General features: G+C 39.8%; 2 protein-coding genes, 1 long non-coding RNA gene and 3 pseudogenes across 3 annotated transcripts; 3 read left to right on the top strand and 3 right to left on the bottom strand.

Annotated features, from left to right (window-relative positions):
• Nucleotides 1-2,775: 2,775 nt before the first annotated feature.
• On the bottom strand, nucleotides 2,776-8,273 carry LOC121754395 (annotated as a pseudogene).
• LOC121755407 lies at nucleotides 3,081-6,767 on the bottom strand. Its single transcript, XM_042150709.1, has 3 exons — nucleotides 6,312-6,767; nucleotides 3,889-5,945; nucleotides 3,081-3,293 (listed from the first exon to the last, which is right to left on the bottom strand). Exons 2-3 carry the CDS (start codon nucleotides 4,570-4,572, stop codon nucleotides 3,198-3,200), a joined length of 780 nt encoding a protein of 259 aa, XP_042006643.1. The 5' UTR covers nucleotides 4,573-5,945; nucleotides 6,312-6,767; the 3' UTR covers nucleotides 3,081-3,197.
• Nucleotides 8,274-9,504: 1,231 nt separating the features above from the next.
• On the top strand, nucleotides 9,505-19,486 carry LOC121754394 (annotated as a pseudogene).
• Nucleotides 19,487-19,744: 258 nt separating this feature from the next.
• LOC121753716 lies at nucleotides 19,745-21,780 on the top strand (annotated as a pseudogene).
• Nucleotides 21,781-22,285: 505 nt separating this feature from the next.
• On the top strand, nucleotides 22,286-24,321 carry LOC121753717 (cytochrome P450 CYP749A22-like). The gene is made up of 5 exons (XM_042148964.1): nucleotides 22,286-22,649; nucleotides 22,726-22,949; nucleotides 23,024-23,256; nucleotides 23,330-23,690; nucleotides 23,760-24,321. The coding sequence occupies exons 1-5, from the start codon at nucleotides 22,364-22,366 to the stop codon at nucleotides 24,186-24,188; spliced, it is 1,533 nt and encodes a 510-aa protein (XP_042004898.1). The 5' UTR covers nucleotides 22,286-22,363; the 3' UTR covers nucleotides 24,189-24,321.
• Nucleotides 24,322-24,331: 10 nt separating this feature from the next.
• On the bottom strand, nucleotides 24,332-25,259 carry LOC121753718. The gene is made up of 2 exons (XR_006040483.1): nucleotides 24,889-25,259; nucleotides 24,332-24,805 (listed from the first exon to the last, which is right to left on the bottom strand). It is a non-coding gene; the product is annotated as an uncharacterized LOC121753718 (long non-coding RNA).
• Nucleotides 25,260-25,617: the final 358 nt, after the last annotated feature.

Genomic DNA, 25,617 nt, shown 5'->3' with positions numbered 1-25,617 from the left:
AATATTTTCCTTTTCTACTCTATACCTCCAATATGCCTTATCCGTCGGCCTATACCTCTCTTGATTACCATCTATAAGAGTTATTTTATAGTAATTGTATAGATTATTGGTAATTAGTTACTGATTAGATGCCGATTATCGGATCATGTATGTTCAATTCTCCATTAGAATAGAGAACCATTCAATCTAGCTGAGGTATCGAAATAAACCAGGAGTTCCTTGCTCAAATAGTAAATCAATATATGAGTTGCCCTCTATAAAGTCAATCTAAGAAATCTCTATTTCTAAACTAGTGATAGAATAGGTGAAAGATCCCTCTGAACTGAAGTTGCTCCTATGCGGTTAGGCGAAGAAGCTTGAATTTTCTGTGTGAGTCTCCTATACGCGTTCCTCTTCCGGTTTGTTTCTTCGATCTCAGGATCAAAAGGTTCTAGAGGCTGGCCTTTAGAACGTGTGTGCATGCACCTAGAAAAGAAACACAAATGTGAGAACTCGAAAAATTAAAAGAAAAATAAAGCAGTAAAGTCTGAAGTAGTAATCTTGATTATCATCATGATATTAAGCTATATAACACAAAAATTGTCCCCGGAAACGACTCCAAAAACTACAAAAACTTGACTCAACTTTATTTTACCCAATTAATACTCGCAAGTGTACGGGGTTATTGTAGCATTTAGCAAGCAAGAGTATATCGTATCCCACAGAGGCAATTAAGTGTAAACCTAAGTACCACGAACAAATTTCAACTACTATCCAGACAATCAGGAAATTTTTGGGTTTTGAAACTAACAACTACCGAGAGCATGTAAATTCAGTGATTAAATTAAAGCACTTAAACAAAAAAGAAATTAAACAAGTTGTGTAAGATGATGGAGAAATATGCAGAATTCAGGAATCCGATACACAACTCATAGTCTAACCCAATTGAAATAGATTTACCATTTAAAGTCTCCAGAATTGTTAAATCAATCACAATTGTAGATTAAACCCCTTCCCGATGTGAGAAATCCGTAGATTAGGTGTAATAATTGAAGTCTCCTTCTAATTCTTAGACCTAACTCCTAACAGTTTGATTAGATTAATGATCCTACTCAGAATCTCAACTCTCCCGAGTTCTATTGAATTAAGGTGTGAATTATTCATCTTTCAAGATTAATTATTCATCTCCCGATTACTCTAAGAAACCCTTACACTCCCAATTGGTGATCAAGCAACTGATAGGAAAAAGCACAGGAATAATTCAAACAATCACAAGAGCAAAATAAAACGAAGTCAATTTGATTAAAACTATGAATCAATGCATCTTCACCAAGAATTCTACATGAAAAGTTTAGCTACTCATGTTCATGGAGAAAACCAAGTTTAACACAAATTATTATATCAAAAACATGAAAATAGATGTTAAGAACTCATGTGGAACGAATCTATGGAATGAAGCTTCAATCTTCCGATCTAGAGTCTTCAATCTTCAATTCTCTCTCTCAAAGGTGTTCTTGGGGTGTGTGTAGAGTGTTGTAGGCGGTAGGTGTAGAATGAATCTTAACCCTAGCCTTTTTTTCCTTCAAAAATCGTGTTTCAGCAAAATTAATTCGCCAAAACAGAGCACCCGGCCGCGTGAATTTATAACTGTAAAATTCACCCGGCCGCGTGACACTTTCGACCCCTTTCTGTCTCTTCAATGCTGAATCTGCGACACCCGGCCGAGTGTATTTACAGGGTAATAATTCACCCGGCCGCGTGAGATTTTCTAGACAGCTCAGTGTTCGTAAAACGACCATAACTTCTTCTACGAGACTCCGATTGAGACGTTTAAGATACCCACGCGAAGCTCTTTCAAAGACAAAGATAATGATATGAATTGGGGGATGATTGGACTTCAAAATCTCTAGTAAAATAGTCTCAAACCAAGGTTGCTGCATATAGACATATTTTGTACCTTTTTCATATTTTGTACCTTTTTCTATACATTCTTAACAAAATGGTCAATATACCAACATAATAGAGAAATAGATATAAACACGCCTAATAATAGATGAAATATGATCAAATTTATATAAAACCACCATCTAAAACCATGTAAAATCCAAGTATGTCACTATTGTGATTTAGCTCCACAATTAGTGGGATTATTGTGCTCTTTTCAGCACACAAATATGATAGAATACAATAATCAAAACCTAGTTGTGTTTCCTAAGTGGGAGTGTGGCGGGTGTAGTTGTGCTATTACCATGCAACTGATAGCAATGAAGGAGAAGGAATGTGTCTATGAGTTTTTGATGGGTTTGGATCAAAGCTTCGGAACGGTGAAAACTCAAATATTGAGTATGGTTTCCCTTGGAGCCTCTGTGTCCGAAGACGAGAGACAAAAACAAATTTATGCTGCTGGAAAAATAAGTGTTGAGCCCAAGAAGTGCACACATTGCGGGAAACTCTACCATTCAGTTTGAAGAGTGTTATGAAATTGTTGGTTATCCAAAACAAGGGGAGAAGGGTGGACGAAACGATGGCAAGAAGGAGGATTCACGCTTCAAACTAAGAGGCGCCAAAAAAACAGCACACATGGGCAGCAGGAAGTAGCCCTCTTCTGGGGATAACACTGAACAATACTCCAAGCTGGTGGAATATTTTAGCAAAAGTGGAGACACCTCGCAGGTAGCACGTGAAGAAAATCCTACAACCGCGAACAAGGCTGGGAAGATAAATAATTTACATGGTTACTATTATAACACAGTTAGATTATAAGAACTTATTAAATTCTATGAGTAAGCCTGTAAATTAAGCAAAACAACATATTTTCATGCAAAAGTAGTACTCCTAGTATAATTATAAGGTGATGGTACTACACAACTCTGTTTAGTCTTGTTTTAAAGCGGCTGAAGCAAGATCCCAACCCCGAGCTGCGGGTGAGCAGTGAGGACTATCAAAGGCGAGTGAACATACTCCGGTGAGAGTGTGAACTTGTAGCGTTGGAGAATCATCGAGAGAGCTATCTTTGCCTCACTGGTTGCCAAATTGAGGCCCCCAAAAGTTCGCGGTCCATACCCAAATCCCAGGAAGGCTGTGGGGTTTCCATTCGTCGCCTTAGCCATCCCTTCAGAAAATCTTTCCGGTTTGAGAAGGTGAACGTCTTGACCCCATATGTCAGGATTCCGGTGGATGGCTAGAGGCGGAATAGAAAATTTCATGTTTGCAGGAAACTAGTACTTTCCCAACTTCACTCTGCTGCCTATTCTCCTTAGAATATTAGTGGCCGGGGTGTATAGCCCCAGTGTTTCGTATAATATCATGTTAACCTGCACATCAACAAACATGTAGTATCAAAATTACATGTCACACTTCTTAGAGTGTTTGGGAGACAAAAATATGTATCATTTCGTACAATTTTTAATATGGAAAGCAGTGGCGTATATAGGATTTTTGATCTGGGGGTACGACTTCGACAATAAATAAATATATAACATGACAAAAAAAACTAATGGAAATAATATAGTATTATGAAACAATGTTTAGCTTTAAATCTATACAATTCAAAATATAAAAGAAAAATACATAACATCTAGTTTATTTTTCGACGTGTCTTCATTTCTTCAAAACGTTTGACTACAACGTCATCAGAAACTTGTAGAAATATATCTTTCTCAATGAAAGTGACCAAACAATCATTCAAAGATTAATCACCCATCCTATTTCGCAACTTATTCTTCACAAACGTCATTCCGAAAAATACTCTTAGCATCCGGAAGAATCAAAATCAACTTTATAAGCAAAAACACAAGAGGATAAGCAACATCTCTCTTTGTTTCAACAAGTTTCATCAGAAGAGAACCAATATTTTGAAAGTCACTATCATTTTTCATATCTTCGATAAAAAGTGGCAAGTTTAAGTACCTTTTCCTTGTCAAAAGAAGAGAAGTTATCTTTAGGATAGAAGCAAGCCATGCACCTAATCAACTCCATATTGACCTCATCAAATCGGTTATCAAGTTCTTGAAGTAATAAATCAATTACCTTCATAAACACATCAACCCAAAAATGATGGAGATACGAAACATCATGAACAAAACGCTTTGATCTTCCTTGAGGGATATATTGAGCTTCCATATCTGGAACAACAATGCCAAGATTGTTGCAAATTGAGATTACCTTATTCAGTTGAATCTCCCATCCGACATCCCTCATTTTCTGTAACTGGTCCTTGGTTAAAGTGACGAGCCTCATAGTATTAATAATATATTGATCCCTTCTTTGTAAAGCAAGACACAAATCATTAGTGTACCCAAATATAGTGGTCATTAGCTGTGCCATAAAAATAAAATCAAATGACTCTATTGAGTACAAAACGCCTTGAGCTTTTGCCTTATCATCTGAAGAACCCTTCTTCCCAATTATCACTAGAACGTTAACAATTGCAGAAAACAAGTCCATGACATTCAAAAGAGTCTTGTAGTGAGAACTCCAACGAGTGCCTCCAGGACTTTTCAAACCAAGTTCTTGATTCAACCCCGTCCCTGTTTCAAGTTCGTCAATCTCTAAGGCTTTAGCGATTTTTTGTGCTTGAATTTCACGAATCATTTCCCTTATCTTACAAGAAACTCCAATTACGTTCAACAAAATTGCAATAGTATCAAAAAGCCAAATACACTCATCGTTCCTTTTGGAATGGCTACAAGAGTTAGTTGAAGCTGGTGCGCAAAGCAGTGGATGTAGTAAGCACTTGGAGTATCTTCCATAATCAAAGTCTTAAGTCCATGTATCTCACCCTTCATGTTACTAGCACCATCATATCCTTGTCCTCGAATCTTAGATAGACTCAGCGAATGTTCAGAAAACAAAGCTAAAATTACACTTCTAAGAGACAAAGTTGTCGTATCAGTGACATGCACAAGACCAATGAATCGTTCAACTACCTTTCCACTTTTTTTCAACATAGCGCATGCAAAGGGCTAATTGTTCCTTTTGCGACGCATCGCTTGATTCATCGACTAATATAGCAAAGCAGTCCTCACCAAGATCATCCACAATTCACTTAGTTGTTTCTTTAGCACAACAATTGATAGTATCCTTTTGAATAATTGGAGATATCAATTGACAATTTCCAGGTGCATTTTCCATAGTCACTTTTGAAATAATTTCATTACGTGTCCTCGACCATTTCAAGAGTTCAAGAAAATTTCCCATGTTAAGGGATTCTTCACTTTCTCTATGCCCATGAAATGCCAAGCCTTGTCGCAATAGATAACGTAAACAAGAAATTGAAGCCCTCAAGCGAATATCATACTCTCTTTTAATCACTTCACTGACATTATCTAAAGAAACAAGAATCGATTATTTTTTTGCCGTCCCTTAGGTTCACATACTTCTCATAAGCACGAGTATGAGCACTTCTGACCCCACCAATATGTTTAATAAATCTATCTGGCTTATTCGATGACTTAAATCCTTTATTCACAAACGCGTCTCCCCCCGCATTAAGTCCAACTTCATTCTTGAACAAGTAGCAAACAAAACAAAATGCAACATCTTCTTCCATGCTATATTCAAGCCAATCCCATTTATCATACCATGAAGTCATAAATCGACGCGAACCTCCAATTTCTTTTCGAGGAAATTTATGATTTTTTGGTTGACAAGGTTTTCTAAGAATATAGGCTCTTCTAACTGCATCTCGCTCATGTGGAGGATACTCCATTATGTCTTTTCTTTTCCCAGGATCTTGAGGAACGTATTCAACATCATAAATCAATTCTTTCTCGAGAGATGACACACTAGCATTTGAAGGAGACACATTATCAATTAAAGCAGGAGTGCTTGAAGCTGGAGAGTTTGAAGCAAGAGGGTTTGCAGCTCGAGAGCTAGAAGTCGGAGAGCTTACACTATCACGAGATTTTCTCTTTTTGGAGATAAATTGTCGAAGATCGGATTGTTTCCTCATTATTTTTAATTTCCTGCAAATATATTCAAAATCATTATAAACTAAACTTATAAATAATTGAAGCACATATATTAACATTACAAAACAATACAATTAAGCTTTAAATTGAAACTGTATTGTAGTAAATTCTAATATTCTACTCTCTAAAATAATACTACTAAAGAATTGAGAATTACATTCTTATATAGTGAATCACGGCTGTTTACATTCCCTAGATAATAAAAAATAGCTTTAATCTCAATTCTCAAATAATTTGACATTATTGAAGTACTATATATAATCGTATTTGCATCAATTTTTCTGGAAACTGAAATTGATATCGAAACAATCAAACAAACTTAATAAATTAACCCTCTTTAATACCCATTAATTTACTAACCTTTTCAAAGTAGATAAGTTTGTGGTATCTCTCCTGTCTTTGGAGAACCGAGGAGAGAGAACAAATTCTCAAGTACTCAACTGGCGACTCGGCGATTGAAGCAGACCGGAGAGGCGGAGACGACGGATGCTGCACTGCACGCAGTCAAAGCGGCGACTCGGAGGAGAAAGCTTTTGTCAAGGAACTCAATCGAATCTGGAGGCTTTAATTTGGGCAAAATTAATAGGGCTTGATTTTTTAATTTTTTTACCTTATGTATTTATTTCCTTCTACAAATTTAATTTAAATCCGAATATCTTTCGAATTTGATCTCTTTTTTTTACCTTTGTGTCATTTTTATTTCCTTCTATCTCTTTTGAAATATTAATTGTATATTAATAATTTTTCCCCAAATATTTAGGGGTACACTATCAATATATAATTAACAAAAATAAAGGATATATATAATAGTATTAAAAAAAATTGGGGGGACAGTTATATCCCTTGTACCTTAGTGTATACGCCACTGCTGGAAAGACATTTTGTTGACCGAAAAGCTGTAACACTTCTTCTCGGGCTCTCTCTTGCCAGTGTGTGAGGATTGCAAGGAGAAATGTGGTCCATTATAGTAAACTGAAAGTTGTTTCTTGTCCAGCAAAATAGAAGGTTTTACATTCATCGATGATCTCAGCTGCTGATATCTGGCTCTTCGGATCTGTGTCGTGGTGACCTTTTAGAAGCGATCCTAGTAAATCACTACCGAAACTGTCTGCCTTGCCACTTTGAACTTCAGACTGTCTCTTCTTTACTATTTCCATGATAGAATCATGAAGCAACTGCTCGGTTTTGTCTGCTTCGATGTCATCCCGTGTCCTTATAAATCTTCTGCCATGCCAAAAAGTTATCACTTAGATCAGATTACATGCTGCATTAAACCAAACAGATACAAGACTAGCATCTTAACATAAACATATACTAACATACCCAAAACCAAAAAGTCTGATCTTGAACACATTTTTGGAAATCAAGACACCAAGCTTGGACAGCATATCAAATATCTTTCTCCCTTCCAAATAGCTACTTCCAAAAGCAGTTCTAGAAATAACTTCTGAGCTAAGAAGCCTGAATTCGCTGCAGACCTCGATTTCTTTACCATGGTAACTCCTCCATTTCTCAAGCATGGTTTCGACACAAGCAACCATGGCCGGTACCATATCCTATTCAATAACATAAACAGACAAGGATTAATTATTTCTTCTAGAATAAAAATGATAAATCTTGTACATATTTATCAGTCTCCATGGAAAGCATGATTAGACAATTTCCTAAGCTTAGACCATTTTTCGCCTTCTGTCACAGCAAGTCCATCTCCTAACAATTTCTTGAAGTAGCCTTTTACTATGGTTTTTGGATATGTACCTTCTTTGTTACTGAGGATTTCTTTGATCAACTCTGGCTCAGTAACAACAATTTCAGGTTCAGTGCCAATCCAGTGAAGAAAATTCTTTCATGTTTCAATCAATTTAGATAGACACAAGTGAATTAACAAAACGAATTAAACATAATAAACAGTTTCTGAAAACATAATATTAGTATTACCATTTAATTTAATCCAAGAATACAAGCGAGGCTGAATTATTGAAAATATATCATGAGATATGTCCATAGTAGCTGCATCTTTTGTTTGCTGCTTCATCTTGATTATCTCTTTAGTGGTGCCATGGAGGAATCTGTAAGGAGGGCCTCTGATTCGTTGAGACTCCATCAAACTTTGAAGATGGAGAGGAATCCAACATAATTTGTACAAGATGATTGAAGAAATTATCAACACAAAAAGGGATACACCTATAGCTAAAAGGGGGATCATGGCTTCAATTAATCAAGACTTCAAACTCTAAGCCGGCTGAAAATATACTCAACTGGGGTTGATTACTATGGGAAAGTCGGTATGCAGACAAAGATTAGTAGTATTATCTACAAAGTTTCTTTTCATGTACTATTTCATCTTACTAGAATAATCCACAAATCTGAATTTTCTAACAATTTTAAGCTAAAGAATAGTTTAAAAGTTTTAGAAGACTCCAAAAGTATCATCTGTCTTATAGTATTTGAGAGGCTTTAAATGGTAAATGGACTCCCAAAATATCATCTCTCTACGTCTTTGCCTAAGCACGTTGAGAAGACAATAACACATTTTTCGAACTTGCAATATTTTTCAAACTTGTAACACATTTTGTCCAATAAATCCACTTCACACGCCATCAGCCACACTTCCACGATTTGAATATAAAACAAATGAGTTACATTAGATATTTTCAAAATAAAAAGTTTAGTTTAAAATTAAATATACTAATAAGTACTACTATATATTTAAACTTTTATAAAACAAAGGAAGTATTTTATTTTTTAATTCAAAATATCATTATTTTATGATTTAAAATTACTATTTTTACACAAATTTTCGCAACAGAAATAAACAGAATGAGAAATTTTCATTAAGTGAACTAAAAAAAAGTTTTTGGACGTACACATTTTCGATACAGAAAATGTGCAAACTATATTGATCGAACGAACCTTGATCAGTACGAGCATAGAAAGAAAATTCCAAGATAAAAAGAATAATTGATTAACAATAAAATTTCAAGAACAGAATGGAACTAAAGATACCGGAGTTAGAGTATACTCAGGATCAAATCTTGAAAGCCACTCATCAAATGCCCGATTTTGGGAAACTATATACATTAAAAAATAATACTAATAAATGTTTAAAAGAACAAATGGAATTCAAGAAAATAATAAAAAGAATAAAAAAGAATGTGTTTACCAGTTTGGAGTCTCTGGATTAGTCTCAGCCATAAAAGATTGGACAGTTATGTGAACCCTGGATTAGTCTCAGCAATAAAAGATTGGAGAGTTATGTGAACCCATTTCTTAGAAGAAACTCTAAAGAAGTTGAGAAAGACTAAAAAAAAACATACGGCGTTAAAAAAAGTACAGAAAGCATATATGATAATTAAAAAAAAACACGTCTCAGAATGTATCGGACGGGCTATCGTTCGCCCCATTGCGTATGCTTTAAGAAGCCCAAAACATTTTCCTTTAAATTTTAAATTTTTAAAAAATACTCCCTTAATCCACTTGCTTTCCCCTGTTCATGCTCTCTAATACTCCCTTAATCCACTTGCTTTCCCCTGTTCATGCTCTCTAATACTCTCTTAATTCACATGCTTTCCCCTATTCATGCTCTCTAATACTCCCTTATGGAAACACCAAACAAATCTCTTACATGAGAAGCCAATTCTCCCACAAACCAATGGATATTTCACATCATGAACATCCTCTGTTTCCTAGGCTTTACCTTCATGTCTATGCTTGGACCAAGGCTTATGGTAAGAGCAAAAACCCAACAAAAAAATCCAATCTTTTTTTTAATATGATATGATAACAGGGAGAAACTTCATTTGCTGGGATGGATCAAAGTGCCAACTGTTTGTGACCGAATTGGAACTGAGCAGGGAGATACTGATGAACGGAGAAGGCGCTTTTCCCAAAATGGACATGGAAGGCTGTCTGAAGAAGCTCGTTGGGGAAGCACTCCCCACAAATGAGGGGGAAATTCCACGAAAGTACCTCGTGGGAGTTAGTATCCGTCGTTTGTACCTGCAAAAAAAAAGTTTCCAGAGAGGGGAAAGACGCGAGAAGCTCTCGCGTGTATCAATATTAAACACGCGTTTCGTTCATGCGTGTTTCAATTAAACACGCGAATTGCTCATGCGTGTTTTAATTTATACACGCGAATTGCTCATGCGTGTTTTACTTGAATGACTTACGAACCAGAAGCCCTCTTCCTCACTCCCAGCTTTCTGCCTCTTCCTCACTCTCCCAGGAGCTCCCCCTCTCTGCACGGCGAAATCCTCATCTAGCCGACGAAAATCGAAGTGAATCCGACATATAGCTACTCCCATTCCTCTTTTAACTCTTGTTAGGTAAGATTTTACCCTTAATTTCGATTTTAGTTGGTTATTATAGATTTAGGATTCATGATGTGAAATTATTGAATTTGTCAATTATTGAAATTGGTGTCGAATTTTTGTTGAATTATTGAAATTGGAGGCCAATTTTTGTTAAAATATTGAAATTGATGTCGAATTTTTGTTGAAATATTGAAATTGGTTTCGAATGTTTGGTGTTGTGATGAATTTGTGATGAATTTGGTGTTGAATTGTGATGAAAGACATATTGGGATGAATTTGGTCACCAAATTGGGTTGAATTTGGTGTTGAAATTTGTGAGGAATTTGTGATGAAGTTGGTGTTGAATTGTGATGAAAGGCATGTTGGGATGAATTTGGTGTTGAAATTGGGATGAATTTGGTGTTGAAATTTGTGATGAATTTGTTGTTGAAATTGGGATGAATTTGTGATGAATTTGGTGTCGAATGTTGTTAATTGTTGATTATATTAGGATGTCGCGATATGGACCAGAAGATCCTTCTGTATTGCATTATCAGCACAGTCATATATCTCGCAAGGCGTGGGCAGGCGAGGAAACAACTCCTTTCAATATTCGGCGCTTTGAGGGCCATTTTTGGGAAATAAATAATTTTGGATACATTAATCAACAATTTTGCTGCAAATGAAGAAAATATTAATTCAGATGACAACATAGATTTGGATACATTCATTGACAATTTTGCTGCTGAGCCCGAAATGCAAAATCCACCAGCATCAGATCCCTCTAGTTGGTTTCCTACCTGGTCAGACGCGCCACAGTCTAGTTGGGTGACTCCCTTTGATAGAGTTGGGCTACCATGGTAGCCTCCCTCCCAAATGTGTTGAATTCAGTGCTATGATATTCATCATTCCTCCTAGATGTCCCGACATCAAAACTATGATAATCATCTCTCCTAGACGTTCCAATATCATGCTGAGTGATAGGTGGTTCAAATTGCAACGCAGTAGTCACAGGAGTATATTCAATAAAAAGTTCAATTTGACGTGGATTTTCAGCAAACATATACTCCAACAAATTATCATCCACTGGTGTAGCTATATAATTCACCACTCCACTAAAAACCACATGATGCCTCCATGTTAAATCAATCGTATGTGCATCCAAATCAATTCCAATTTTTTCACATATCATTGAAACTAGCTGATAATAAGATATCTTTTCATTCAATATAATAAATGATTTTGCACGAGGGGGATCATAAGCAACACCCAAACCTGGGAGCTGAATAATTTTCTCATCTCAATATAAACTCACAAACACCATCAAACCTGCAAAATAAGTACGATAAACATCATATACTCTAAATTCAACCAAATTCAACAAAAAAATTTAACACCATGAACCCTAAATCTTATACCCAACTAAAATATACCAATAATAATCGAAACTAAGGGAAGAAAGTTACCTAACAACACTTCAAATTGGAATGGGATCAGCTAAATGTCGGATTAGGTTTCGATTTTTGCTGGTAGGGATGAATGGGGCGACGAAGCTGAAGCAGTTTTCGCGTTCTGTGAGAGGCAGAGACGCAGCCTGGACTGATTTTTGTATCCAAGGGAGACACGCATCAGCCTGATGCGTGTATGTTTAAACACGCGAGAGGAGAATGCGTGTATGTTTAAACACGCGAGAGGAGAACGCGTGTATGTTTAAACACGCGAGAGCTTCTCCCGTCTTTCCCCTCTTTGGAAACTTTTTTTTGCGGGAACAAACGACGGATACTACCTCCAGGAGGTAGTTTCTTGGAATTTCGCCCACAAATGAGGGTTTCAAATGGGCCAACATCAGAAAACTGGCTGATCGGAGTTTTCACGCTGAGAGTCTCAAGGTAAGTCATCATTTTATATATGCTTAGTTTTTTAGCAGATTAAAATGTTGTCAGTTTTGGCAAGCAGGGCATGGTTCCAGAAATGAGTTCGAGCGTGGCGATGATGTTGGAAAAATGGAGAAACTGTGATGGAAGAGAGATTGATGTGTTCGAAGAGTTCAGGATTCTGACTAATGAAGTGATTTCTCGGACAGCCTTCGGTAGTAGTTACAAGGATGGAAAGCATATCTTTGAGATGAAAGAGAATTTGACAGCACTTGCTGCCAAAACTCTGTACAAACTCAAATTTCCAGGTATTAGGTATTGTTGATGTTGTTGTTGTTGTTTACAGCCTAATTTGATGTAATTATTCAGTTTGCTAGTGAGAAGTGATGTTGAGGTTGAGGCAGGGAGGCTTGAGCTAATAATCAGTGATTTGATTATGGAGAAAGTGAGGGAGAGGGAGAGAGATGGAGAGTTGGGCTGTGATTATCTGGGATAACTCATCAGAATCAGCCATGAATCCAATGTCGAGAAGAGGATCACAACAAAGCAGTTGGTTGACGAGGTTGAGGCGATCTACGGTGCAGGGAATCACACCACCACGAGTTTGCTCGGATGGTGTGTCCTGCTCCTAGCCACGCACAGAGTGGCAGGACAGGGCAAGGGAGGAGGTAAAGGAGACATTTGGAGGGAACACACAGGATGCCGGTGGCATTCCAAGGCTCAAAATATGATACGACCCCACGTGGATGCCCCACGACGAGGCGACTACGGGAGGGGCTCTCGACTTTTGTTCAAAAGGCCATGCTGGAGGAGTCCCTGAAGAACGGTGAGCTCGCGATGAGGAACTTGCTGAAATTTGAAGGAGGAAGCATTCCACCCGAACGGGTGGGATTTGTCACACCAAACCACCCGGCCGGGTACAACTCTCTGGAGGAGTCCCATTCAAGTTGTTCCACCCGGCCGGGTAGCCTCAATTCCACCCGACCGAGTGCGTCGTCGAAAGCACGAAGAGTCTAGGGGGTTTCACCCGACCGGGTGACTTTTGGGTCACTTTTTTCACCCGGTCGGGTGACTCACGGAAGACACGGCGGGCCCAGAGACTTTCACCCGGCCGGGCAGAGTGACGCAGGATAGATTTTGTGGGCTTTTTTCTTGGGAATTGAGCCTAAACTATAAATATCTCATTTTCCCATTTTATTCCTGAGTTTTTGCTAAAATCAAATACTTGTGAGATTTGTTCCTCTTGAAGAGGGTTTTCATCTAATTCCTAGATATAGGTTGCTTGGTTCATCAATTCCTAGTGAAGTATAGATCAGGTAGAGGTATGCTTTGAGGACTGTGGTTGCCTTGAAGATCTAGCCATGAATGCATATTAGCTATGTTGAAAGTGTTGGAAATCATGGAAGAAAAGATTGCATGAAATCAGACACGGAATAGAGAAGATTTATATCTGATTGACTAGGGAAATTGATTGAGGAAAATCTTACCTTGTATAACCTTTCCTTAGCCTATATATGATGTAACATTGTCATTGTGAATATATATCAGAAATATACCTTTCTACATGGTATCAAGAGCATGTTTAAGGCTCAGAAACAAATCATCATAGCCCAGAAAATACCCTTCTCGACCAATACAGGCGAGAATCTGTCTGAGAAAAATGTCAGAAAGCAAACCCGATATTGTACCCATAGCCGAAAAAATCAGATCAAGTAAGAGCGTTACCATAGCCTTCAAATTGAATGGCTCAAATTACTCACTGTGGGCACGATTAATGAAGGTGTCTATTGGTGGCCGAGGAGTCTACCGCCACATCTCTAGAGTACCGTCCCCACCGAAGCCGGGGGAGAACGGATCACAGATTGGGAAGAGATAGACTTGATAGTCTTCTCTTGGATTATCGACAACATGGAGACGGATCTCATAGCCGACTTCGCACACCACCAAACGGCGAAGTCCCTGTGGGATACGCTCGCGGTGACATTTGCGAGTTCATCGGACTCGTACCTAATTTACGACCTGCGAGACAAGGCGAGTAAGATTTTGCAAGGAGACTCAACGCTAGAAGCGTACTGGAGCCGTTTACACGGTCTCTGGATCGATATCGATCAGTGTTCACACAAGACCGTGAATTGCTGCGACAAAGGGGTAGAACAATACCGGGAAATCAAATCAGAATTGCGTCTATTTAAATTTCTCACCGGACTAAACGAGAAGTATGACTGGATCTGACGAGAGATCCTCAAAGAAGATCCCTACCCCTCAGCCGACGTATCGTATGGATGGGTGAAACAGGAGGCGGCTCGACTCAAGATCATGTCACCGGCGTCCGATTCAACATCCATCACTGTCGGAAATGAAGCATCATCGGGGGTCGGATTCGGATTTGGAGCGAGAGAGTATCGTCCACCACAGACACAGAACCGAGGTCAGCCGACGCCGATACCACGCTCGGCCACCAACCGCTGGGGAAACAACCGGCCAGACAAGTCCAAGCTCTGGTGCTCCCATTGTGGAATGCAAAAACATACCAAAGAAACGTGCTTTCAATTGGTAGGGTACCCAGAGTGGTGGGAGGAGGAGAAAGCCGCCAAGGCTAAAATTGCCGTCGGGATGAATGGCGGAGGGCGAAATCAGATTGAAGGGGGTCAAGCCCTGTCGGGGTTCCAGGAGAGGAAGACCGAAGCCGGAGGACTCTCGACCGGCGGTGGCGGCCGCAGTGAGAGCAGCGGCGACGGAGGGAAGACCGCAGAGGCGATGAGCTCCTCTCTACAAATCGACGACGGCGGAAATGGAGGTACAGGGCTGGGGGACAAAAACCCTAGCCCATTTAGAAAGAGTTTTGCAATTAAATCCATATCTCCTAGATTACCCCATTCTGGTAGTTATAAAAAAAGGACCCCCCAGAGTTTCGATAATTCCAAAAACGACCCCATCATATGCAAAAACACGTTTTCACCCCTAGAAAATCTATCTTATGCTTTTGAGGCCCGAGATTGTGGTATTGTTAATGACACGGGATGAATCTTCGATTGTGGGGCCACTGGCACTATGTCTTACGATTGGAATGATTTTTTAGAAATTCATACGACCCCAAAATCACACATAAAAACTGCAAGCGGGGGAATAACACCAGTTGAAGGGGCGGGAACTATAGAAATTTTCCCTAATGTTCACATTCCCAACTGCCTCTATGTTCCTAAACTGTCCCAGAAATTAATGTCAATCAGTCACGTGACGAAGAATTTAAATTGTTCTCTGCTGATGCATCCAAACTTCTGTATGTTGCAGGATATCCGGACGGGGAAGATTATTGGACGTGGCACTGAGCATCGTGGGCTCTACTTTGTGGACGAGATTGCTCGACAAGATGGTGCGGCGATGCTTGCTCACGGGTCTACTAATCAAGATACTTGGCTCTGGCACCGTCGGATGGGCCAAACCTCTCCGGGTTATTTGAAATCCTTATTTCCTAAACTCTTTGTTCCTAGAAATTTTTCATGTGAAGCTTGTGTTTTGGCCAAGAGCCACCGAAACTCTTTTAAACCAAATGATACTCGTGTTGACACTGTTTTTCCCTGATTCACTCTGATGTGTGGGGCCCAGCGCTTGTAGGAACTAGTTTTGGCTTTCGATATTTTGTGATATTTGTTGATGATTGCAGTAGAGCTACTTGGGTTTATTTCATGAAACATAAATCGGAAGTATATGATAAATTTGTGATGTTTTATAAAATGGTTCAAACTCATTTCAGACGTCTATCAAAATCTTGCGATCTGACAATGGGGGGGGGAGGAATTTTTGAATAGCTCCATGACAAATTTTTTCAGTGAAAAGGGGTTAGTACACCAAACTTCTTGTTCCCACACACCAGAACAAAACGGGGTAGCAGAACGAAAAAATAGAATCATCCTTGAAATGACCCGAGCCCTCCTATTTGACTCTAAAGTACCCCCATCCTTCTGGCCTGAAGCTATAGCCACCTCTGTTTACCTTCTTAATCGACTTCCCACTAAAGTGCTAAACCGAAAGACTCCTCTAGATCATCTATCTACCTTAACTAAAGTCTCATCAGCCTAATCCTTACCACCTAGGACTTTTGGTTGCTCCGTCTACGTGCACGTCCCAAAACACGAAAGACATAAATTCTCCCCTTGCGCAATTAAATGTGTTTTCTTGGGATATGGGGTTAACTAGAAAGGCTATCGGTGCTATGACCCCAAGACCAAACGAGTCATTACCACCATGAACTGTAACTTCCTTGAAACCGAATTTTTCTACCACCTTGGGACTCAGGGGGAGAGTGTGAGATAGGGGGAGCCGTCTGTCCAAAATGACTATGACTCCTTCGGTGGTATGTGCCAAGTAACTTTGATTCGGACCCAACAGAGCAAGTTGGCACTGTTCATGAGCCGATCCCATCTACTGAGACGATCCCGACAACGCTTTCGCCGCGCGCCTCTGATCCAACCGTAACGGAATCCGAGGTAATATCTAGTAATCCTGAAATTTCAGATATCACTCCTAACTCACTTGATACAGAAGAAGAGGATACCACTAGATACAGGGCAGTACGTACTCCCTCCTCGGAGTACAAGAGGGGTTCCTCCAAAGAGATATTCGCCAGAACGAATAGGAAGGAAGAGCAGGTACTCGGTAGCAAACCTTGCCGAAGCCAATATATCAAAAATGGCAAGAGCATTCCATACGGCACTGTGTGAGGAGGAGATCCCTAGAACCTTTGAAGAAGTTGTCAAAGTTAAGCACTGGAGGGAGGCAATGCACGTCGAGATGATGGCACTGAAAAGAAACGGCACCTGGGAAGTTGCCCGTTGCCCAATGGAAAACACACAGTTGGCTGCAGATGGGTCTTCACAATTAAACAGAGACCAGATGGAAGTATTGATTGATACAAGGCTCGGTTAGTAGCAAAGGGGTACACACAGACTCAAGGAGTGGATTATTCGGAGACATTCTCCCCAGTCGCAAAAATGAATACTATAAGAGTCTTGCTATCTATTGCGGCAAATAAAGACTGGCCACTACATCAGTATGACGTCACCAACGCCATTCTTCACGGAGAATTGAAAGATCCCATCTATATGGAGGCTCCACCAGGGTTCACAGAAGAATTTGGAGAAAACAAAGTGTGCAAGCTGAAGAAAACACTGTATGGGCTGAACCAGTCCCCGAGAGCTTGGTTCGGGAGATTCACGAAAGTAATGAAGCAATATGGCTATCAACAGAGTAACTCCGATCACACACTTTTCATCAAACGAAGAGGAGAAAAGATCACCTGCCTAATCATCTATGTGGATGATATGATCATTACAGGCGATTATGCAGAGGAGATAAAAGACCTTAAGGGACATTTGGCTACAGAATTTGAGATGAAGAATCTAGGAGATCTCAAGTACTTCCTTGGGATCGAAGTGCTCAGATCGGGAAAGGGAATCTTCATTAATCAACGGAAGTATGTTCTCGATCTCTCGACAGAAATAGGGATGCTCGAGTGCAAACCCGCAGATACTCCTATGGTGCAGAACCATGGCCTTCAAATAATTAAAGAAGCAGCGTCAACCGATCGAGGAAGATACCAAAGGTTAGTAGGGAAACTCATCTATCTATCCCACACTCGGCCGGATATTGCATATGCAGTTGGGGTTCTGAGGCAATTTATGCACAACCCACAAGATAAACATTGGGAGACAACACTTAGAGTAGTGCGCTATCTGAAGGGAACCGCTGGACATGGAGTGCTGTTCCGAAAGAATGGACATCTCGACATTCATGGATACACTGATGCAGACTGGGCAGGGAACCCAGTTGATAGGCGATCGACATGAGGATATTTCACCTTTGTGGGTGGAAATTTGGTGACTTGGAGAAGCAAGAAGCAGAAAATAGTGGCTTTGTCAAGCGCAGAGGCCGAGTTCCGAGGCATCAAAAGTGGACTCACTGAAATACTGTGGCTTAGGAGAGTAATGAAGGAACTGAATCTCGAGTCACAGAAAACCTGCAAGCTACTGTGCGACAATAAGGCAGCGATAAGTATCTCAGAAAATCCTGTGCAACATGATAGAACCAAACACGTCGAGATTGATCGACACTTCATAAAGGAGAACCTTGAAGAGAAGATAGTAGAAATCCCATATATGAAATCCGAAGACCAACTTGCAAACATCTTGACGAAAGCCGTACCTGCAAAGAACTTTCAAGAAGTTTTAGGCAAGTTAAGTTTCGGAAATCCCGTTACTTAACTTGAGGGGGAGTGTTGGAAATCATGGAAGAAATCAAGGAATATTCTACAAAGATTGCATGAAATCAGACACGGAATAGGGAAGATTTCTAGCTGATTGATTAGGGAAATTGATTGAGGAAAATCTTACCTTGTATAACCTTTCCTTAGCCTATATATGATGTAACATTGTCATTGTGAATATATATATATAAGAATTATACCTTTCTACAGAAAGTGTCTTAGCTTGCTTCATCAATGACTTTGTATTCCAATTTCTACTCTATCCAATGTTAATCCTTCTTGTTTCCTCTTAAATTCATGAATTCTTGGTGGATCTATGAATTGTCCTTGTTTAATGTGATAAATTGAAAATCTACTTCACAAAAATATTGATCAAACATCTACAATTGGGTTTTCCGATCATGATCTACATGAATCCATATCAAAATAGTACTAATAAGCCATTCTTGATTTCATATTTTTTTATATGTGAAAATGTAGGAGTAGTTGTTTATGATGCCTGTGCTTTGCAGATGAACATGATAATCAATGAGTGTCTGAGGCTATACCCTCCAGCTCTTTCACTGACTAGGAAAGTTGCTAAGGAAACCAAAATAGGCCAACTCTGCCTATTTCCCAACACCAACATTTTCATTTCTGTGCTAGCTCTGTACCACAATCCTCAAATCTGGGGAGACGACGTGCTTCTCTTCAAACCGGAGAGATTTGTACATGGCGTTGTTAAAGCAACGAACAATAACACTGCTGCATTTCTACCGTTTGGGATGGGGGCTCGAATTTGTGTAGGTATCGAGTTCACCACCACCGAAGCCAAGATTTCCCTCTCGATGATTCTGCACAGCTACAAGTTCGTCCTCTCACCTAACTACATCCACTGCCCCATTGAGGACATCATTCTTGTCCCAAGAAACGGAATTCAAGTCATCCTCGAAAAAATCTGAGACCAAAATGTTGATCCAGTTCATGACTGTGTACTATAGTGTTGTGTGTTTGTTTGTCAATAGGAATAAAATTATGTAAAATGGATTGTTCATGTCTGAAACACAGTTTTTGTGATCTTGATCTTAGCATTGTCTGTTTCTAGTTATGAAATCAACCATACCTTTTACTTTATTTTGGTGGTATTAATTATTAGCATTATTGCTGTTTAGTTTTTTTGTTTTTGGGAAGCATAGTAAAAGGGACCACAAAGGTTGTTTGCAGGTCACCATTAAGAGTGGTTATAGCCAAATATGTTTGATTATTATCAACCTTTGAAGGTACTATGATAATTAAGAAAAAAGTATGTCAAGAATAAGAAAAAAAAAATCAATATATCACATCTACTATGCAAATAAAATGGAATAAGATAATTGCCAAAGATTGAGAAAGATAATAAAAGGTTCCATTCCCCTTTTCATTACCAAAACAAATTCATTGACAAACACAAGTCACAGAGAAAAATCGGTGATAATGAGAATGTTAGTAGTAATGGTACTTCTTTCAGCAATTTTGTGCTTCTACTTGCTCAGATTCTTGCACAAAATATTGTGGACTCCGATTCGACTGCAAGCCAAAATGAGGTCGCAGGGAATCCGAGGTCCAGCTTACAAATTCCCCCATGGAGACACCAAAGAAATCACTCACATGAGAAGGCAATTCATGGATAAACCAATGATGGATATTTCACATGACTTATTTCCAAGAATTCAACCTCATGTCTATGCATGGACCAAGGCCTATGGTAAGAGACACAGGTCCTTTAATATTTTTCGATTTTTTTTTCTATGACGAGACAAGAGTTGATAGACTTATATTTGATGACAGGGAAGAATTTCATTTGCTGGCATGGTTCCCAGTGCCAATTGTTTGTTACTGAGCCAGAGCTGATAAAGGAGATAATGATGAACAAAGAAGGCGTTTTCCCGAAAATGGAGGTCGAGGGTGCTGCAAAGAAGTTGCTGGGAGAAGCTCTCATCACAAATGAGGGTGAAAAATGGGCCAAAGTGAGAAAACTGGCTAATCACACTTTCCATGCAGACAGCCTCAAAGTAAGTCTTCTTTTGGCCATTTGCTGGTGAAAGAGATTTTGTTTTTCAAGCAGCATTGGATTTTCATTTGCAGAGAATGGTGCCAGAGATGAGTGCAAGCGTCGCCATGATGTTGATGAAGTGGGAGAGCTATGGAGGAAAGGAGATCGATGTGTTCAAAGAATTTGGGGAGCTGACGACTGAAGTGATTTCAAGAACTGCCTTTGGAAGTAGTCACATTGATGGGGAGCATATATTTGAGATGGTAGCAAAATTGACAGCAGTTACAGTTAGAAATGTGTATAAAGTCAGAGTTCCAATAATCAGGTATATACATATAGTACTATCAAATATTCACATTACACCTTGATAATTAAGTTAAAAAGTTGTGATGTTATTTGTTACGCTATGATGTGTCTGTCCCATTCAGTTCCCTACTAAGAAACAATGATGAGGTTGAGGCGAAGAATCTCGAGCAAAGAATCAAGCGCGCTGTACTAGAGAAAGTGCGAAAGAGGGAGATAGACGCGAAGAAAAGTGGGAATCTTGATGACTTCGGGTGTGATTACCTGGGGCAACTTGTCAGAAGCAGCCATGAATCCGATGTCAAGAAGAGGATCACGATAGAACAGATGATTGATGAGATCAGGACCATCTACGGTGCAGGCCATCTCACGATCACAAGCTTGCTCGGGTGGTGTGCTGTGCTCCTAGCTACACACACGGAGTGGCAAGACAGAGCTAGGGAGGAAGTGATGGAAACATTTGGAGGGAGCAGCCCGGATTCTGATGGCATTGCGAGGCTCAAAATATTCTTGTGAATGCAGATGAACATGATCATCAATGAGTGTTTGAGGCTATACCCTCCGGTTCTTACAATGACGAGGAAAGTTGCTAAGGAGACTAAAATAGGGCAGCTCTGTGTATTTCCCAACAGCAATATTTTCATTTCAGTTCTAGCTTTGCACCACAACCCTGAAATCTGGGGCAACGACGTGCTTCTCTTCAAACCAGAGAGATTCGCACAAGGTGTTGCTAAAGCTACCAATAACAACGGTGCTGCATTTCTGCCTTTTGGAATGGGGACTCGAACTTGTGTAGGCCTCAACTTCACCACCAATGAAGCCAAGATTGCACTGTCCATGATCCTGCAAAAGTACAAGTTTGCCCTCTCGCCTAACTACGTCCACAACCCTGCTGATGTTTTCATACTTACTCCCAAAAATGGAGTTCAAGTCATCATAAAAAAAGTGTAAATGCTGCTCCACTGCATGAATGTCTTTTTATGTGTATGGTTGTAATTATGTGTGATGGAAATAAGTTCATGTGTGAAACAATTGTTTAAGTTGGTGAAATGATATTATCAAGGAGACAATGATACGATCGATATCATAACTTATCTTCATCAAAGACAATAAACTAGACTAGTGTCCAGATTGAAGTACAAATGCATCACATAAGAAACATACAATGTTTAAGGACCACAAAACTATAATATATGTAAGGACCACAAAAGATTGTTCTTATGTCACCATTGTGATTCTAGATAATAAGAAACTAGAAACACAATCTTATTATTGAATGCAATAATGCATACATCAGATAACATTAAAAATGATAAAGAGTTACATCATATATATTTCATCAATAATATCACTCTCAACTCCCAATCATCCCTTACACTAGAATTCATGTCATATCATCCTCTCATGGACCACCAACATTTTCTGTTAGTTTGATTTTCTGAGAATGTGAGGTTTTGATGTCAATCAAGCATAACACCAAACAGAGTGGTTGGACTAGTACAATAATTGCTTATTTTAATGTCATGACATTCAGACAATGACAAAGTAATTGAAGAGCATAACATCCATACTTCCACAAGGTAATGACAAACATTGCAAGTTGGTGACTGCTGATATAATACTATGCTACCATGAATTATAATCTTTATTCCATTATCAGTTGAAAGAAGATGGCAACTCTTGTAATAGTAACAATCCTTCTTGGTTTATGTCTGTTGGTTTATGTCTTGCGAAATCTAGTTCGATTGATTAAGAGAGTATGGTTCAATCCAATACGTGTACGTCACCTCATGTCTTCCCAAGGCATCAACGGCCCTCCGCCCAGATGGCTGTATGGAAACACGAAGGAGATTATGGAGATGAGAAGGGAGGCGACCGGACAAGCAATGGACGACATCTCACACAATATATACGCGAGAATTCTGCCTCATGTGCTTTCGTGGACACAACAGTATGGTAACTATCGTCAAACATAAAAACTCGCACCGTTTTAGTCTTGCACATTCAGTTTTAATATTCTGACTTGTGACAGGTGAAAACTACCTCAACTGGTACGGTTTTCAACCACAGTTGGTAGTTACCGAAGCAGAACTTGTTAAGGAAATACTAAACAACAAAGGCGATGACTACCCAAAAATAGATCTTGAAGGTTTTGCAAAGAAGTTGCTGGGAGACGGCGTCTCATCATCTAAAGGACAAAAGTGGAAAAGGATGCGAAAGCTTGCCAATAATGCTTTCCACGCGGAGAGCTTGAAAGTAAGTCTGCAACTACACAAGCATGCTTAAAACGTAAGATGTTTCACTCGTGTCATGGCTTTGTGAAACTGTAGAATATGATTCCTGCAATGGTCACAAGTGTGGAGGCGATGTTAGACAAGTGGAAGAGCTACGAGGGCAAAGAGATTGAGGTGTTTGAAGAGTTCAAGGTATTGACATCACAGGTTATTTCAAGGACAGCCTTTGGCAGCAACTACTTGGAAGGGCAGAACATATTTGATATGTTGACGAAGTTAACGTTGCTTCTTTCACAAAACACTCTCAAGATTAAGTTTCCCGGCATGAGGTAAATACCCTACTATACTAACTAGAGTTGTTACACATGTTTCAATGTGTTTTCATCTTGAATTCTTTGGCAGCCTGTTCTTGACAGACAAAGACGAGGTTGAATCAGAGAAACTAGAGAAAGGGATCCGCGACTGCATCATACAGATAATAAACAAACGAGAAAAGCAAGGAATTTCACTAAAAGATTTTCTTGGAATGCTGTTAGAAGCTAATCTGGACAAGGATCAAAACAGTAGGATCTCTATGGAAGACATAGTTGATGAGTGCAAGACATTCTACTTCGCTGGGCACGAAACAACGACAGCATTGCTAGCATGGACTGTGCTTCTTCTTGCCAAGAACCAAGAATGGCAAGACAAAGCAAGGGACGAGGTTACTGATGCGTTCGGGCAGCTGAATCCTAGTGCAGACGGCATTGCAAGACTAAAAACAGTAAGAAGCCCTCTCGAAGTATTGTTTTAATTTCACAAGTAATTAACATTCTTGAATGGTTGTGTTTAGATGAACATGATCATAGAAGAATCACTGAGACTATACCCTCCAGTGCCGTTAATCAAGAGAAAAGTGGATAAACGAGTTAAGCTTGGGAAGCTAACTCTACCACCTCAAATGGAGCTATATATTTCTCCATTAGCAATGCATCATGATCCTAAAATATGGGGAGAAGATGTTCATCTTTTCAGACCAGAGAGATTTGCACAAGGGACTGTGAAGGCGACTAACAATAATCCTATTGCGTTCTTGCCATTTGGGTTCGGACCAAGAACTTGTCTTGGACTAAGTTTTGCCACTGTGGAAGCAAAAATAGCACTTTCAATGATTCTGCAACATTACCGGTTGATCCTTTCGCCTACATACACTCACTCTCCAGTTCAAGTGCTTATGATCATTCCGAAACATGGAGTTCAAGTTATTCTCCAGAAAATTTGACACAATATTTCTCAATCAATAAGTATGTGTGAACTTGTGGTTATTCCTTCTAATACCGTTATAATTGTAACTAATAAATAAATATGAGTGATTGTTAAATTGATTTTTGATCAAGAATTTAGCACTACTACCTTGCATCTTTGTTTTGAAACAAATTAAGTTCTAATGTGAATATAGTTTAAAAAAGGGGGGATTCATGGTACAAGCATAAACTACAGCATCGATCCAAATTGAACTAAATCAAAAACTTCATCCATGAACCTCGTTTTCGAACCAAAAAGGAAAATTACCAGAACAACAGAGGAGGTCATCATCATCATCATCATCATCATCATCATCATCATCATCATCATCATCGCCTTCTCTTCTTATTTTTACCCAACTGGCCAGACTTAAATGCATGCTCCTGTTCTTGGAGGAAAGCTCTGTACTTCCCATACATCTCAGTTTTCTCTTCCTGCATTCGCGCATTTTCCCGTTCCTTCACCTCAAACAAGAAGTGGTTATCTTTCCTTAGTTCACGCACAGCGCCTCTTGCTTCCTGCTGCAGCTGTTTCTTCAATTTCTTCCTCTCCACTCGCTCCCGATCTGGATCATGATCTCTTCCCTTCACGAAGCTGCCAAATTTCCACAATCCCATCATCAATTATGTCTCTACCACTTACAAAACATAATCTACTTAAATGGGAAAATGACTTACTTGTCCTCAAACTTTGGAATTGCTGTTTTGATAACCTTCTGCTTTCGGATTCTCAGTGGCAGTCGCAGCGACTGGAACTCCTCAGATTTGGTCTTCGGGTGTCCACTATAGGGGCGGACAGCCCCCTCCCACCGCCGCCCCCTTCTCGAACCGCCGCGCCGCCGCGTCAACCGCGGCTACTGCAATAGACAGCTGCGGCTATAGCCCCACTCCTTCTCTCTCTGCCACCCTCAGCCGCGTCCTCGCCCCGCACGCGGCTATCCCGCGTCCGCCGCCTCCCTCCCCCCTCGCCGCGTCCGCCTCCGGGGCGGACAACTCCGCCACTATAAGGCGCCTCGCTTTCGCCCCAAACGCGGCGTCCGCCGCGTCCACATTATAGTGGACGCTCCACATCTTTGATTTCAACCTTCAATGCATCGGGTATCAGATCTTCTTCTGCCAATCCGTCTAGTATTCTGCGATTGGCAAAAATATCTCTGGGAAATGACTTGAACCCCTCGCTAATAGGGTAAATTCCGCGAATGTACGTCATGGGAGATGATATCATCCATTTGTATCCGGAAAAAAAACATTTCCAGTGATGGGAAAGACGTGTGAGCCTCTCGCGTCTTTGATAAACACGCATGACGCTCTCGCGTCTTTGATTAAACACGCGTGACGCTCTCGCGTGTTTGCCTTGGATACATGTTCCAGTCCAAGCGGCAGAAACTTCACTTCCACCTCGCTCAC

This window comes from Salvia splendens, chromosome 11 (genome assembly GCF_004379255.2).
Source record: "Salvia splendens isolate huo1 chromosome 11, SspV2, whole genome shotgun sequence".
NCBI classification, from domain to species: domain Eukaryota; kingdom Viridiplantae; phylum Streptophyta; class Magnoliopsida; order Lamiales; family Lamiaceae; genus Salvia; species Salvia splendens.
This window is presented reverse-complemented; position numbering and strand designations above follow the sequence as displayed.